General features: G+C 46.7%; 1 protein-coding gene across 2 annotated transcripts in view; it reads left to right on the forward strand.

The window, feature by feature from the left end:
• The window catches only part of espn (espin), a 251281-nt gene that overhangs the window by 74330 nt on the left and 160278 nt on the right, over positions 1 to 16673 (forward strand). For both annotated transcript variants that reach the window (XM_033047984.1, XM_033047985.1), the window contains exons 3-4: positions 8341 to 8527; positions 9856 to 10038. In XM_033047984.1, coding sequence (XP_032903875.1) covers positions 8341 to 8527; positions 9856 to 10038 — 370 coding nt within the window. The remainder of the gene's footprint in view (positions 1 to 8340; positions 8528 to 9855; positions 10039 to 16673) is intronic.

The following is a 16673-nucleotide window of genomic DNA, read 5'->3' on the forward strand; positions in this document are numbered from 1 at the left end:
AAGATGGATACAAAGCTGGAGTCATTCAGCGGGACCGGCAGTATCTCTGGAGAGAAGGAATGGGTGATGTTTCGTGTCGAGATTCTTCTTCAGTCTGAAAGAAGGGTCTTGACCCGAAACATCACCCATTGCTTCTCTCCAGAGATGCTGCCAGTCCCGCTGAGTTACTCCTGCATTTTGTGTCTATCTTCAATTTTCTTGGCCCCGCTCTGGGAGTAGAAGTAGGGGTAGATCCGCAACGGCCGTGTGCCCCAGGCCGAGTTCGGCGATCGTTTCCCTGTATCTGCTGCTGTTGGAGGTGAGACGTTGCGTCGCGCCAGTGTCTTGGGCCTGTCCCACTTTGGCCGTCAGTTACACGACAGGCCGTTGGCGCGCGAAGATTTCATTCGCTACAAAAATTTCGTAGTCCCACGCGATGTCGCGCACAACTATGTACCCCTCCGTGCTTCTTGAGGGACCGGCCCTGCACGGCCACACGATGCCCGTGCGTCACAACGCGATGACGAGGTTGCGTAATTTGCATGCCAAGGACATGTAAGTGGGACAGGCCCTTTATTCTCTGTCTCTGACTGTGGTAAGGGATTGACGACAAGATTCAGTGTTCAAGTATGGAAGGTGCAGCATTGCTGCGTCGTGTGAACGAGAGCATTGTGGATGAAGGAAGTCAGTCATAGAGTCATACAGCGTGGAAACAGGCCCTTCGGCACAACCTGCCCATGCCAAAAATAACATGTCCCATCCACACTAGTTCCACCTGCCTGCGTTTGGCCCATATCCCTCTAAACCTGCCTAATCCAGGTATCCATGTACCTGCCTAATGCTTCTTAAATGTCGTGATAGGACCTGTCTCACCTACCTCCTCTGACAGCTCGTTCCATACACCCATCGCCCTTTGTGTAGAAAAGTTACCCCTCAGATTCCTGTTACATCTTTCCCCCCTCAAATCTATGTCCTCTGGTTCCTGCTTCTCACACTCTGGGCAAGAGACTCTACGTGTTTACCCGTTTTATTCTTCTCATGATTTTGTACACTTCAGTCCCAAGTTTTCTCAGAAGCAAAAGCTGCCAATGTGAACAATACTGAAAATAAATGACTCAAACATCCTGTGCTCAGTCGGCATTGTGGCAGCCTCCGATTGATCAGATGAATGTTTTGGAGGGGGTGATCTCAGAGTCAGGTTGGCTCAGGGGTTGTGTCTCCTGGTCCCTCCAGGAACGCCCAGTCTGCCACTGATTATTGAGTACATGGTAGTTGTCAGTGGTACTGTTGCCTGCTCCAGCATCATTGCCTACACAGGTTCTCAGTATCTTCGCCAACAATCAATTCTGGTGATCCACGGCAGTTCTGCTGTTACTCCAAGCCCGCTGGTCCACCATGTTCATGTTCTGGTCCCTGGTGTTGTCCAGTCTTCCACTGGCAGTGCAGCTCTGGACACCTCGGCAAACTGAAGGGCAGCACAGTCGGCAGAAGCATGTCAGCTGGAGCGACCAAGGGGTGCTGGCAGTGTCACTTCTTCCCAGCTCACTGGCTGAGTCATAGAGTCATACAGTGTGGGAACAGATCTTTCGGCCCAACTTGCCTATAACGACCAACATACCCCATCTACACTGGTCCCACCTGCCTATGTTTGGCCCATATCCTTCTAAACCTGTCCTATCCATGTACTTGTCTAAGTGGTTATTGAATGTTGCGATAGTACCTGCCTCAACTACTCATCTGGCAGCTCGTTCCAGACACCCACCTTAAATGTGTAAAAAAGTTACCCCTCAGGTTCCCATTAAATCTTTCCACCCCCCACCTTAAATCCATGTCCTCTGGTTCTTGTTTCCCCTACTCTGGGCTAAAGACGGTGCCCGATCTAATCCTTTCATGATTATATATACTCCACAGATATTCACAGTCAACCAGCGCCTGACAAGAAAATAAAAACTATGTGTCTTTAGACATCTCCAAGGAGGATTAAACTAGTCACTGAATATGTTTTTAATTACTCAAGTTGTCAGATTCTCATGGATTCACACGTGCTGATGCCGGTGATGTCCGCAGGTATGGGGATACCCCACTGCAGAGTTGATGGTGGTAGGGGACAGCTTTCACGCTAAAAACAGAGGGCTGCACAGGGTAGAGTTGTTGTCTTGCAGTTGCGCCAGAGACCCGGGTTTGATCCTGACTACGGCTGCTGCCTACACAGAGTTTGTACTTTCTCTCCGTGACCGCGGTGCTCCGGTTTCCTCCCTCCAAAGACGTCCAGGTGTGTAGGTTAAATGGCTTCGGTAAAATAATCTAATTGTCCCCAGTGTGTAGGATTGTGCTAGTGTACGGGTGTGATTGATGGTCGGCACAAACTCGTTGGACCAAATGCGTTATCTCTAAACTAAACTAAACTCAACTCAACTAAAACATCTAGGGTATTCATCGATAACATCAATGGGAAATACTTGTACAGAACGTAAACACTGATCCTGATTCAGCATTGATACCAATTGACTGTTAATTGGTGTTCACAAATTCATGTGATTATTGAATCCTGTTATTGATTGATTGATTAATTGGTTTTCCAACAGACTCATTGATTTATCTTTGGTCTCACGACTGATTGATCATTCCTATCTTTGCTGATTGTTTAACATTAACGATTGATTCACTATCCAGTGTTGGTAGCAAATTAATTCATCGATTAATATTTTATTAATTGAAATCACCAATTAATTAGTCATTCTATTATTATTAATATTGACAATTATTGGCAATCATTTTAGATTAATTATTGATTCAATTATTACTAACCGACCATTCTGTTCCCGGCTGATTAAACATTAGAGTTGGGGAAATGAGAACCAGAGGACATGGATTTAATGGGAACCTGAGGGGTAACCTTTTTACAATTGGTGATTGATTAACTGATTAATATTTTCCTCACATATCTGTGCTATTATTGTTGACATTTCAGTGTTTTTATTGAGAGGAATAGATCAGGTAGATGCACAAAGTCTCTTGCCCAGAGTAGGGGAATCCAGAACCAAGGATATAGGTTTAAGGTGAGGGGGGAAAGATTTAACGGGAACCTGAGAGGTAACTTTTTTACACAAAGGGTGCTGAGTGTATGGATCAAACTGCCGGAGGTAGTTGAGGCAGGTACTATAACAATGTTTAAGAAACATTTAGACATGGCTGGGACAGGTTTAGAGGGATATGGGCCAAATGCAGGCAGGTGGGATTAGTGTAGATGGGGTGAACGTGTAGATGGTCAACGTGGGCAAGTTGGGCTGAAGGGTCTGTTTCCACGCAGTATGAAGTATATGATTGATTGATAAATGACAATGCTGCTTCAATAGACCGTCAAACCATTTAATGTCATTATTAATTGATTGATTATTTATTGCAGTTTATGATTGATTAATTGTCTTTTCATTGCCAATGTATTGCTCATTCTGTGAATTACCATTGTGCAACTTATTGATGAGTGACTACCGATTCAGACATAATTCAGTTAATTGATTGATTTCTATGTTGTTAGTGTTTACCAGTCAATGCTGCTTCTGATTGTAATTCATATTACTGAGTGAATTACAGTATTGCCGGTGTCCTTTAACTGCTGATGAGCTTCTTCTTCGTTTCGTGTCCATCTTGTTACAAATGTTGACCTGGCTGTCATCGTCCGTCCTGAAAAGGACGCAAGCTTCAGCGACAATGAGTGGAAGCCATCACTTGTCGCAATAGATGATGGTGGTAGCAGAATTAGCTCAGGATACTTCCAGTTTCCAGCCCCGCGATTGTCTACCTAATGCTCTTACGGATTAAATACTTAAATCGCTAGGGTGAAGGCGACTTTCTGTTGTTGAGAGAAGAGGAACAGGGTTATCTAGATCAGGGGTTCCCAACCTTTTTCGTCTTGTTTACCCCTGGCAATTTTAATAGCACATAACAATGTTATTTCACTTATTTATGAACAACTAATGATGAACAGATACCGGTAAACCAGAACCAAACACAGTCAGTCAATGAAAAAAAATATGTACAAATCCAGAATCAACAAATTTTCCCCCTGGGTCGGCGAAATGTACCCCCTAGGGGATAAATTTACCCCAGGTTGAGAACCCTTGATCTAGATAGAAACAAGGAACTGCAGATGCTGGTTCACAAAAGGGCAACACAAAGTGCAGGAGTGACTTAGTGGGTCAGGCGGCCTCTTAGTCTCCCTTTCTGTCTCTTCCCAACCAGAAACATCATCTATCCATGTTCTCCAGAGATGTTGCCTGACCTGCTGAGTTACTGCAGCACTTTGTGTCATTTTAAGTTATTAAGGATGAAGAGTGTTAGCCAGCACTGGAGCAATGGTTATGTCGGAGAAACCCCAAAGAATGTGGGAAAACTTTAGAATGTACAAAGAGTGGTGAATAAAATTTGTAAACTGCAATCGCAAGTTGGCACATTGTAGTCCAGTTTCAGTGGAAATAATTGAAATGTGGCTCAAAAAATGATTAGACAAAGAATCATCCTGAAAACAAGGCATTCGGTAAAGATAGGGATACATGTGGAGAAGATCGGGTGGCAGCACTGTCTAAGTATTTTGTATGAAGGAACTGCAGAACCTGGTTTACAATGATGCGTAAAGTGGATATTACGGAGGCGTCCAGAATGGATTGGGTTTTTGATCATTTTATACCTTTATTGATTGTGCTTTTATTGTTGATTTGAACATCTATTTTCCCTCCCTAACAAGTCTGAAGAAGGGTCTCGACCCGAAACGCCACCCATTCCTTCTCTCCGGCGATGCTACCTGTCCCGTTGAGTTACTCCAGCTTTTTGTGTCTATCTTCGGTTTAAACCAGCATCTGCCGACCATTCCCACACATCTAATTTTGAGTGTATTGATTGACCGGTGCCAGTTTGATTGATTGAACGTCTTGTTTCCGATTACTTAATTGACCCAATGATGCCTTTTAAACATTCAGAGATACCCTTACTCCATTCACTGCTGTCACATGCGGGCAAACCAAGACTCTTGCTGTTGCTCGAGAGTTCTTGTTATAGGAAGCTGATTTTGCCGAGCCAGGCACACAGGGAAGGGTTTTGAGTGCTCTGCTCCGTTCTGCAAGCTGAGATCTCTTGTTTGCTGCCGTAATGAATGAAGCCAGTGTAAGGGTCAGTGCTCCAGCACAATAAGACACAGTCTCAGGACAGGGCTGATTTCCGTTACTGCCTTGAATTATTAATCCATCTGTGCTCATTGTCAGCAGACATGATAACTAATGCTCTTCCTGCTGCAAGATTCTGCTGTTTGTTTGTTTTTGAATGGAGGGGGTTGGCGGGTTGTCATTTGACTGAAACGGTGAATTGTGGTATCAAGAGATCCTTCAGACATGCACACTGCTGATAGATAGTTTCTTTCTATCTGGCATTAACCAGCATCTGCAGTTCCTTTCCAGACCCATCTTTTTTTCTCCAGAGATGCTCCCTGAGTTACACCAGCACTTTGCGTCTATCTGCGGTATCAACCAGCATCTGCAGTTCCTTTCCACACAAACACATAGTTAGGTCAGGATGTGATTATAAACCCTCCAAAAAGCTTATAGCTCTCCACACACTCGGCATTTAAAGGACAAAAGATTGTGGTTCCACACATGCCCTTTGAAGCATTTTGTTATGTATTCTTTGTGCAAGCTTCCTGCCATCTTCAACCACAGAAGTTGGAATGCTATTGCCCCCTCCCCCCCACCTGGGCAGTAACCTGGCAGAGTAAATCACCCTGTGCTTTCGACTCTTCTCCATTCCAGTTTTGTCTTGTTTTGTTTCGTGATACAGCATGCAAACAGACCCCTCGTCCCACCGAGTCCACACATCACAACCATCGATTACCTGTTCACTCTGTTTCTATGTTATCCCACTTTCTCATCCACTCCCTACATGCCCGTGGCAGTTTTACAGAGGCCACATATCTTACAACACTGCACGTCTTTGGGATGTGAGAGGAAACCGGGTGCACCCCGAGGAAAACCAACTTGGTCAAGCGGAGAACATGCAAACTCCACACAGACAGCACCCAAGATCGGGATCGAACCCGGGTCTCCGGCACCATAAGGCAGCAGCTCTGGCTGCCATGCCACTTCACTTCATGCAAAGAGGGTGAATCTCCATCCGAGGACCACATCCAACCTCTGTGAGCATCCCCAGCAGGTCTGTCAGAGGGCAGCTAGAAATGCAGAGCAGGTTCGTCTTGTACGTCGTGTGAAGGGTTTGCAGAATATCCACACCTGGTGTCCTCCTGCACTCCCGAGCCTCGCAGTTGCAGGGTTTTACTGCACCTCTCTCCGCTGCTGCCGCTCTTTACACTGTCCCTTGGAATGACTCCAAAACACAACCTGTGATGCTGTGGATGTGTAACTTCAGGATAAGTGAACATAGAAAACAGGACATTTTCCCTTCGCTCCATAGATGCTGCTGCACCCGCTGAGTTTCCCCAGCAATTTTGTGTACCTAGGACATTTTACCGACTGACTTCTTGTCTCAACTTCCAACTGGGAGCATGCATTCAGTCGGAACTCCAAACTAAATAGTCTTACCCTCACAAAGCAGTGGGTGGCCTTCAGGGAAATGCATGGTGTCTCATGCATGGTGTCTCGTGCATGGGGTCTCATGCTTGGGAAAGGGTGCGGATTCACACCTCCAAGTGTTGTCTTTGTTTCTCTATCTGCTGCCTCTGTGGGGAAGCAGAAGCTCATTCCGACTAAAGGGAGAGTTTGTCTAATCCAGGCCATCTGGGACGTACCTGGGCTCCAGCTGAGAATTAGTTTCAGCGGCTAAGAAGATTATAGTTGGTCGGCGCTGAGCGCTTGCTTGGTGCTGAATCATTTGGAACCGATCGGATTGGATATATGTGCTGTAAACATCGCTGCAAGGTTGTTTTCTGGGAAACATGCCTTATTTCAAGTGGAAGAGACATAAAATGCTGGAATAATTCAGCGGGACAGGCAGCATCTCTGGAGAGAAGGAAAGGGTGACTTTTTGGGTCGAGACCCTTCTTCACTCTGTTTATCTTCGATTTAAACCAACACACCTTATTCCAAGTTCATAGCTCACTAACACACTGGGATAGTTCACTAACTCACACTGCCCCAATTTGATAAAGATATTCGATTAGATAGAAAATTGGCTTCATGGAAGGAAACCGGTGGAAGATAGACACAAAATGCTGGAGTAACTCAGCGGGACCGGCAGCATCTCTGGAGAGAAGGAATGGGTGATGTTTTGGGTCGAGGCCCTTCTTCAGAAGGTGGAAGGTTGCTTTTCAGACTGGAGGCCCATGACTAGCGATGTGTCTCAGGGTTCAGTACTGGGGCCCATTGCTGTTTATGGTTTATATCAACGGCTTGACTGAGAAGGCATGGTTATGAAGTTTGCCGCTAGTGCTAAAGTGGGTGATATTGCAGATAGGGAAGTTTTTTGTTACTGTAGTATCTTGAACAGTTGGGCAGGTGAGATGACAAATGGTAAATGGAATTTAATGCAGGTAAGTATGTGGTGCTGCATTTTGGGAAGTCCAAACAGGACAGAACCTTCACAATGAACGGCATGGCCGTTGGGAGTGTTGTAGAGCATAGGGATCTAGGTGTGGAGGTGCATGGTTTCCTGAAAGTGGCGTCACAGTTGATGAGGGCAGTAAAAATGGCATTTGGTACTTTGTCCTTCATCAGTCAGGGTATTGAGTTTTAGAAGTTTGGATGTTATGTTACAGTTATACAAGACATCGGTGAGAAAGCATACGGTATTCACTTTTAGTCACCCTGCAATAGGAAAGATGTTGGTATACTGGAAATGCTGCAGAGAAGATTTACGGGGATGTTGCTGGGTCTTGAGGGCCTGAGCTATACGGAGTGGTTGGGCAGGCTTGGACTTTCTTGCTTGGGGCACAGTAGACTGTGGTGTGATCTTATCGAGGTGTATGAGATCATGAGGAGAATAGATAGGGTGAATGCTTAGAGTCTTCTACCAGGAGTAGGGGAATCAAGAACCAGTGGTCACAGGTTTAAGGAGGGAGGAGAAAGATTGAATAGAAACATGAGGGGCAACATTTATTTACATCAAGGGTGGTAGGGAAATGGAACAACCTGCCAGGGGAGGTAGTTGAGGCAGGTACGATAACAACATTTAGAAGACATTCGGACCTACGTGGATAGGAAAGGTTTAGAGGGATATGGACCAAACGCAGGCAGGTGGGACTAATGTTGGCATCATGGTCGGTATGGACAAGTTGGGCCGAATGGCCTGTTTTGTGCTGTATGACTCTGTGACCATCAATTGCACAAAGTTTACAAATAATACTTGTTCTTCTCCTTTCAGTGTTGTAAATACACAAATGAAAAACGGTGCCACTGCCCTGTATTTGGCCAGCCAGGAGGGCCACCTGGAGGTGGTGCAGTACCTGGTGAAGGAGTGTGGAGCGGACCCGCACGTACGAGCCCACGATGGGATGACGGCGCTCCACTCAGCAGCCCAGATGGGTCACAACACGGTCATCGTCTGGCTGGTAGGTAGTCCTCCTGAAACCCATGCCTGCGCTGGGCACCACTGGGCTGGTGAGACTGCTTTGGTGACCCAATGGTTTACTTTGCTATTCCAATGTATAGGTTTACTTTGTTTAATTTAGTTTAGTTCAGGGCTATGGCAGGCGTGGACTCGGCGGGCTGAAGGGTCTTTGGACTTTAGACTTTAGACATACAGCGAGTTTTGAGAAACAGCACGGAATAGGCCCTTTGGCCCATCGAGTCCACACCAACCAGCGATCCCCGCACATTAACACTAACCTACACACACAAGGGACTATTTTACATTTACACCAAGCCAATTAACCTTCAACCTGTACGTCTTTGGAACAATGGAGGAAACCGAAGATCTCGGAGAAAACCCATGCAGGTCATGGGGAGAACGTACAAACTCCGCACAGACAGCACCCGTGGTCGCGATTGAACCAGGGTTTCTGGAGCTGTAAGCGTTGTAAAGCAGCAACTCTACCGCTGCGCCACCGTGCTAAATAGTCTTGTTTACTTTGGTAATGCAACGTATCGATTTACTTTGCTAATCCATCGTATAGATTTACTTTGGTAATCCAACATATAGATTTATTTTGATATTCCAATGTATACTCCAACAATATGATATTCTAGTGGCGCAGCTGGTAGTGGTATTTCCACACAGGGCCAGAGACCCAGGTTTGATCCTGACCTCGGGTGCTGTCTGACACATTCTCTGTGTGACTGCATAGGTTCCCTCCAAGTGCTCCAGTTAGTCCCAAATCCCGAAGATGTGTGGTTTTGCAAGTTAATTGGCCCTCTGTAAATTGCCCCTAGTGTGTAGGGAGTGGACGAGAAAGTGGGATAGCATGGAACTAGCGTGAACGGGTAAGCTATGGCCGGCGTGGACTAGGCGGGCTGAAGGGTCTTTGGACTTTAGACTTGAGGCATACAGCGAGGAAACAGGTCCTTTGGCCCAACGAGTCCAGCGATCCCCGTACACTAACACACCAGGAACAATTAACATTTTTTTTAATCAAAGCCAATTAACCTACAAACCTGTACATCTTTGAAGTGTGAAAGGAAACCGCAGCATCCGGTGAAAACCCACACTGTCACAGGGAGAACGTAAAAACTGCGTACAGACAGCACCCGTAGTCAGGATTGAACCCGGGTCTCTGTTGCTGTCAGGAAGTAACTCTATCGCTGCGCCACCGTGCCGACCCATGGCATTTTTTTACACGCTGTATCTTCTAAAAAAAAAATCAGCCAATTTTGACCTGCTATTGTCAAACTGATTTCCTTTGTTTACTCACTAACATTTCCTTTCCATTTCTCCGTGCAGGTGAGTTTTACAGACATCAGCCTGTTGGACAGGGATGGTGAAGGGGCCACAGCAATGCACTTTGCTGCCAGTAAAGGACATGCCAAGGTTCTCAGCTGGCTACTGTTACACGGAGATGAAATTGCCACAGACAACTGGGGTGGTTCTCCACTACACGACGCTGCGGAGAATGGAGAACTAGAGGCAAGTCTCACAGCACTAGGCGCAGCGGCATTGTAACTCACAGAGATTAAACAGAGAGCTGGTGAAAGGAGACACACATCAGCTACCTCAGGTTCATAGAACGGTACAGCACAGCAACAGGCCCTTCAACCCACAATGTCTGTGCTGAACATAGAATCATAGAATCATAGAAAGTAGGTGCGAGAGTAGACCACCAGGTCCGTCGAGCCCGCACCGCCATTCACTCATGGCTGAACACCAAACAGACACACTTACCCACAAACAGTAGACACAAGACACAGAACACAAGACACTACCCTCCCCTTTATACCGCTATCACCCCTCTCCACCCCAAGAACCGCGTGATCTCCTGGGGGAGGCAAAAAAACGGATAAAAACCCAGGTCCAATTCGGGAAAAAAATCCGGGAAATTCCTCTCCGACCCCAATCCAGGCGATCGACACTTGTCCAGGAGATCACTCAGGTCTACTATACTAACCATACCTAGGTCCATATCCCTGCCCTCTCCCCGTAGCCCCTTATCCCCTTGGCAGCTAAAAAACCATCTATTTTTTACTTAAATATATTTAACGTTTCTGCTTCCACTGCTCCCTGGGGCAGTGAATTCCACAAACTAACCACCCTCTGGGTGAAGAAGTTCTTCCTCATCTCAGTTTTAAAAGAGCCCCCCCTCACTCTGCAACTATGTCCCCTAGTTCTAGCCTCCCCGATCATTGGGAACATCCTCGGTGCATCCACCCGATCAAGGCCCCTCACGATCTTATACGTTTCAATGAGATCGCCTCTCATTCTTCTAAACTCCAAAGAGTAGAGTCCCAGCTTACTTAACCTTTCCTCATATGTCAATCCCCTCATTGCAGGAATTAATCCTGTAAACCTTCGCTGCACTGCCTCCAGGGCTAGTACATCCTTTCTCAAGTATGGACCCCAGAACTGTACACAGTATTCCAAATGTGGTCTCACTAATACCGTGTACAGCTGCAGCAAGACCTCCGTGTTTTTATACTCAATCCCCCTAGCAATAAAGGCCAAAACTCCATTGGCCTTCCTGATTGCTTGCTGCACCTGCATACTGACTTTTAGTGATTCATGTACTAATACCCCTAGATCCCTTTGCGTTGCATTACAACGCAGCTCCTCCTCATTTAGAAAATAACTTGCCCTATCATTTTTTTCCCCAAAGTGAATGACTTCACATTTATTAGTATTAAATTTCATCTGCCAAGTTGTTGCCCATTCACCTAGCTTATCTATATCCTTTTGCAGACTCTTCCTATCCTCCTCATCCCCTACTTTCCCTCCCATTTTCGTATCGTCCGCAAATTTTGATATATTACACTTGGTTCCCTCCTCCAAATCATTTATATAAATTGTGAACAACTGGGGTCCCAGCACCGACCCTTGCGGAACCCCGCTAGTTACCGGTTGCCATCCCGAGTATGAACCATTTATCCCCACTCTCTGATGCCAAATTAAACTAATCTCTCATTCATTACGAGACGAAATCACTGGAGTAACTAAGCGGGTCAGGCAGCATATCTAGAGGACATAGATTGGTGACAATTCGGATCAAGACCAGAATGTTTTGTAACCCGAACATCACCTATCCATGCTCTTTCCAGATGCTACTGACCTACTGAGTTACGCCAGCAGGTGTCACTGTTGTAACTGAACAGATTGAAGTCAAATATTCTCCTTAATGGAGTAACATTGATATTTTGGTTATGTTATGACCCTGTGTATCTCTGCCAGGTGAAGTTTAGTATTGTGGGCTGGAAATATATACATTACAAAATCAGATGCGGAAATGACCTCAGAACAAATAGGCACAAATTTCTGGAGTAACCCAGAGGGTCAATGATCTTCAAAGATTGTACCTGACCCGCTGTGTTACTCCAGCACTCTGTGTCTTGGTAGGTAAACCAGCATCTGCAGTCGCTTGTGTATATACTTTAATTCATTTTGTTCACTAAATATTCTCCTCTGTGTCCTGACCAACCTTAACTTTGTTTAGTTAAACCTAGGAATATGAAGTAAACTATGGAGCCTACCTCATTCAGTGTTGGCAGTGTGGCTGCCTTTACTTTGAAGAGATCAAGCATAGATTAAGCAACTGTTTTGTCAGACACTGTTTTGTCAGACACAAGGCCTGCTGGATCTCCCAGTTGCTAACCACTTCCCCTTCCCATTCTCATACTGACCTTTCTGTCCTGGGCCTCCTCAATTGCCAGAGTCAGGCCTCATGCAAACTTGAGGAACAGCACCTCATATTCCGCTTGGGTAGTTTCCAATCCAATGGTATGAACATTGAATTCTCTAACTTACTAACTTCCACCCTCCTTTCTTAGCTCAGAAATACAGTGTGGGAGAAGCTAGGTAGAGTACAATAGAGAATAAATATAATGAAGGCAGAGCCCCCCCAACTTTCAAACATGCTCCGCAGCCCCTGGTTCAGACGGAGAACACTGCCAGATGTGAACGGGGAACTGAGGCCAGTTGTCCGTGATGTCTGGATCCCAATGCTCAGCGCTTCGTGTTTCGGAGTTGGCTAATGTTATTGATTTGTAATTAGCCTGATTTGTAATTAGTTGACAAAGCTTTAAATTATTAATCCGGAATATCCAGGGGGAAGGGATAAGTGTAATATTAAAATGACATGCAAATATTGGGAAGGTAGTACTATTGTAATTTGCCACTCAACTATTATGTATGTTTACCTCACTGACTATTTCTAACCCCCCCCCCCCCCCCACCACCACCAAATCTTTGACAGGTTGCATAAAAATGTCCCCAATCTCATTGTTTGATTAATTGAACATGTAGATGAACATCCTCAAGGAGTGTGATCAGATGGAAACTGATTCAGAAGCAATATTTAAGAACTTGTTCAAAGAAGGGGCATATTTTAAAGGAGTGACAGAGATATTTGTAGGGAAATGTGTGAGGAGGTTATTATTTATCTATCGATTTAGCTTGAACCAGGACATCTGAAGATTCAAAGTTTAATATAGTAAATGTGCTGAAACTGACTCCAACCAACCACGTAATGAACATCATCCATTCCGGAGGTTTTATTTTTCTGATGCCATTTAAACTTCAATTGGATTTCAATCACTTCAAGTGGCCGGAAGATCCGGAAGTGGCGGCGCTGGGAACGGCTGCGGCTCGCCTGCAGTCCATTTGTCTTTTACTTTTTTGTGTGCTTTTTTCGTTTTGTCTAGTTACGTTTTTGGTTTTTAGGTCATGTTTATGTGGGGGGGGGGGGGTGGGGGGTGAAACGGGGCTTGCCGTCTCTCCCTTTGGGGGAATACGACCTTTTTGTCGTATCCCCCTTCTCTGCCTCCGTCTACGCTGAGGCTTAATGGCGGAGCTGGCGACCTCGGGACTCTGGAGGCAGCTGACAAGACTCGCCCTGAGCTCGCTCCCGTGAGGGTGGCCCAGCCCGGGGCTGGAACTGCGCTCTCGTGAGAGCGGCCTGGCGAGGGGCTGAGAGACTTTCCCGTGAGGGGCTGTGGCCCGTCGGAGTGGCCCAGCCCGAGGGAGAACGGCACTCCCGTCGGAGTGGCCCAGCCCGAGGGTGAACGGCACTCCCGTCCAAGTGGCCCAGCCCGAGGGTGCAACGGCACTCCCGTCGGAGTGGCCCAGCCCGAGGGAGAACGGCACTCCCGTCGGAGTGGCCCAGCCCGAGGGAGAACGGCACTCCCATCGGAGTGGCCCAGCCCGAGGGAGAACGGCACTCCCGTCGGAGTGGCCCAGCCCGAGGGTGGAACGGCACTCCCGTCGGAGTGCCCAGCCCGAGGGAGAACGGTACTCCCGTCGGAGTGGCCCAGCCTGAGGGAGAACGGCACTCCCGTCGGAGTGGCCCAGCCCGAGGGAGAACGGCACTCCCGTCGGAGTGGCCCAGACCGAGGGTGGAACGGCACTCCCATCGGAGTGCCCAGCCCGAGGGAGAACGGCACTCCCGTCGGAGTGGCCCAGCCCGAGGGTGGAACGGCAACGGCACTCCCGTCGGAGTGCCCAGCCCGAGGGAGAACGGCACTCCCGTCGGAGTGGCCCAGCCCGAGGGAGAACGGTACTCACGTGAGGGCGATCCGCGTGAGGGCGTACTCACGTGAGGGGGTTCGGTGAGCCGCGGGACTGTTGTGCCATCGCCCGGTGGGGAATCGCCTCAGCGCAGAGGGAGAAGAGGAGGGAAGAGACAGTAACCCTAAGATTTTTGCCTCCACCACAGTGAGGAGGTGCGTGGAGGATACACTGTGGTGGTGTTAATTTGTGTTTATTGTTGTTTATTATTGTATGATTGTATGTATGACTGCAGGCACGAAATTTCGTTCAGACCGTAAGGTCTGAATGACAATAAAGGTATTCAATTCAATTCAATTCAATTCAATGTAAAAGTAATTGAGATAGGGGAGCATTGGAACAAAAAATTACCATTGGTACATATTAACTGATATATAATAATGTATGCATGTTGGTAGGTGCAATCAAAACAAAGATATTTTTATCATTGTTGTGTTATGAATACCACAGAAAATATTATGTGCTCTCAAGATCACATTAAATAGAATATTATTGTTTAAATATATAGTTATTGGATTTAGCATTTTGGAAAAGTCCCAGCTGAGAGGAAGACAGCAAATTACTGAAAATATTAGGGGTGAAAATGACTTCAGGACAGTTTGTTAGGAAAATGAAGGAAATGGTAACAGAATACCAATACAGCTGAGTGAATATAATTTTATGGATGAGAAATTGTGTTCAACCAATTGATGACTTCTTTGACAAAATAACTAGCATGTTAGATAACAAGGAAGCCAATGGATTTAGCAAATTTTGTTATACAAAATTTGGTCCGTGACGTGCTCCATAAAAGATTACCGCATTAGATAAGCACCTGTGGACTTGAACATAATAGGTTAAGTCCAGGGGGTCAGATATGGGACTTTATGTGTGGGCCAGATATATTGTCAGCGCAGAGGGACTAGGAGCAAGGCCAAGTGTGCATCCAGAGTCAAAGTCTGGAATAGTACTAGGTGTGCAGTCAAAGCTGGGACAATGGGAGTGTTCAGCACTGGGAACACCACCCTCCCGCGCCCTCCCCCCCAACCCCCCCCCCCCCCCCCCTCCTGCACCCTCCCCACCTCGCTCTGGAGAAGGTGCAGAGAAGATTGTTGAAACATATAAGATTATTAAGGGTTTGGACACGCTAGAGGCAGGAAACATGTTTCCAATGTTGGGGAAGTCCAGAACCTGGGGCCACAGTTTAAGAATAAGGGGTAAGCCATTATGAACGGAGATGAGGCAACAATTTTTCACACAGAGAGTTGTGAGGAGTCTGTGGAATTCTCTGCCTCAGAGGGCGGTGGAGGTCGGTTCTCTCGAAACTTTCAAGAGAGGGCTAGATAGGGCTCTTGAAGATAGCGGAGTCAAGGGATATGGGGAGAAGGCAGGAATGGGGTACTGATTGTGGATGATCAGCCATGTTCACATTGAATGGCAGTGCTGGCTTGAAAGGCCGTATGTTCTACTCCTGCACCTTTGGCTATTGTCTATTGATCCACTGGAATGGTGCCTGGGAGGAAGCAGTTTACACGAGGAGAGACTGGAGAGTCTGGGTCTGATCTTCGTGGAGTGGAGGTGATTATGAGGGGACATGACTGAAGTATTCAAGTTATGAGGGGTATAGGTAGAGCAGACTGCAGCAAACATTTCCGCAGATCAGGGATAAACATAACTAGAGGAGAAAGGTTTGAGGTAAGGGGGAAGTGATTTAGAGGGGATTTGGAATGCACTGCCAGAGAGAGTCGCAAAAGCTGGTTGCTGACAGCATTTGAGAAATGTCTAGATCAGCACCTAAATCTCCTGGACAATGGACAAAATGCTAGAAGATGGGATGAACACAGACGTGTGTCTGTTAGTTAACATGAATGAGTTGTCAGGTTATGGGGAGAAGGCAGGAGAATAGGGATAAGAGGGAAAGATAGATCAGCCATGATTGAATGGCGGAGTAAACTTGATGGGCAGAGTGGCCTAATTCTACTCCTATCACTCATGAACATGAGTTGGGCCGAATGGTCTATTCTAATGACATAGGTGTCCTTCTTGTCCAGGTGTTCCAGGGATATATGTAAGGCCATGGAGATGACATCAACTGTGGAACTATTGTGGTGTGGGTGAATTGCAGTGGATCAAGGCTGCTTGGCAGGCTGGAGTTAACGTGTACCATATTGATTCCAATGATTCCAACCATTACTCTACCAGCAGTGTGGAGCATTACTGAAGTAAAAACCGTCATGGAGTCATGCAACATGGAAACAGGCCCTTTGGCCCATCTAGTCCATGCTGACCAAGATGCCTCATCTACAATTGTCCCATTTACCTGCGTTCAGCCCATATCCCTCTAAACAGCCCATATCCCTCTCTCACAGAGAGTGGTGAGTCTGTGGAATTCTCTGCCTCAGAGGGCAGTGGAGGCAGGTTCTCTGGATGCTTTCAAGAGCGAGCTAGATAGGGCTCTTAAAAATAGCGGAGTCAGGGGATATGGGGAGAAGGCAGGAATGCGGTACTGATCGGGGATGATCAGCCATGATCACATTCAATGGCGGTGCTGGCTCGAAGGGCCAAATGGCCTA

Source organism: Amblyraja radiata, chromosome 31 (genome assembly GCF_010909765.2).
Source record: "Amblyraja radiata isolate CabotCenter1 chromosome 31, sAmbRad1.1.pri, whole genome shotgun sequence".
Taxonomy (NCBI): domain Eukaryota; kingdom Metazoa; phylum Chordata; class Chondrichthyes; order Rajiformes; family Rajidae; genus Amblyraja; species Amblyraja radiata.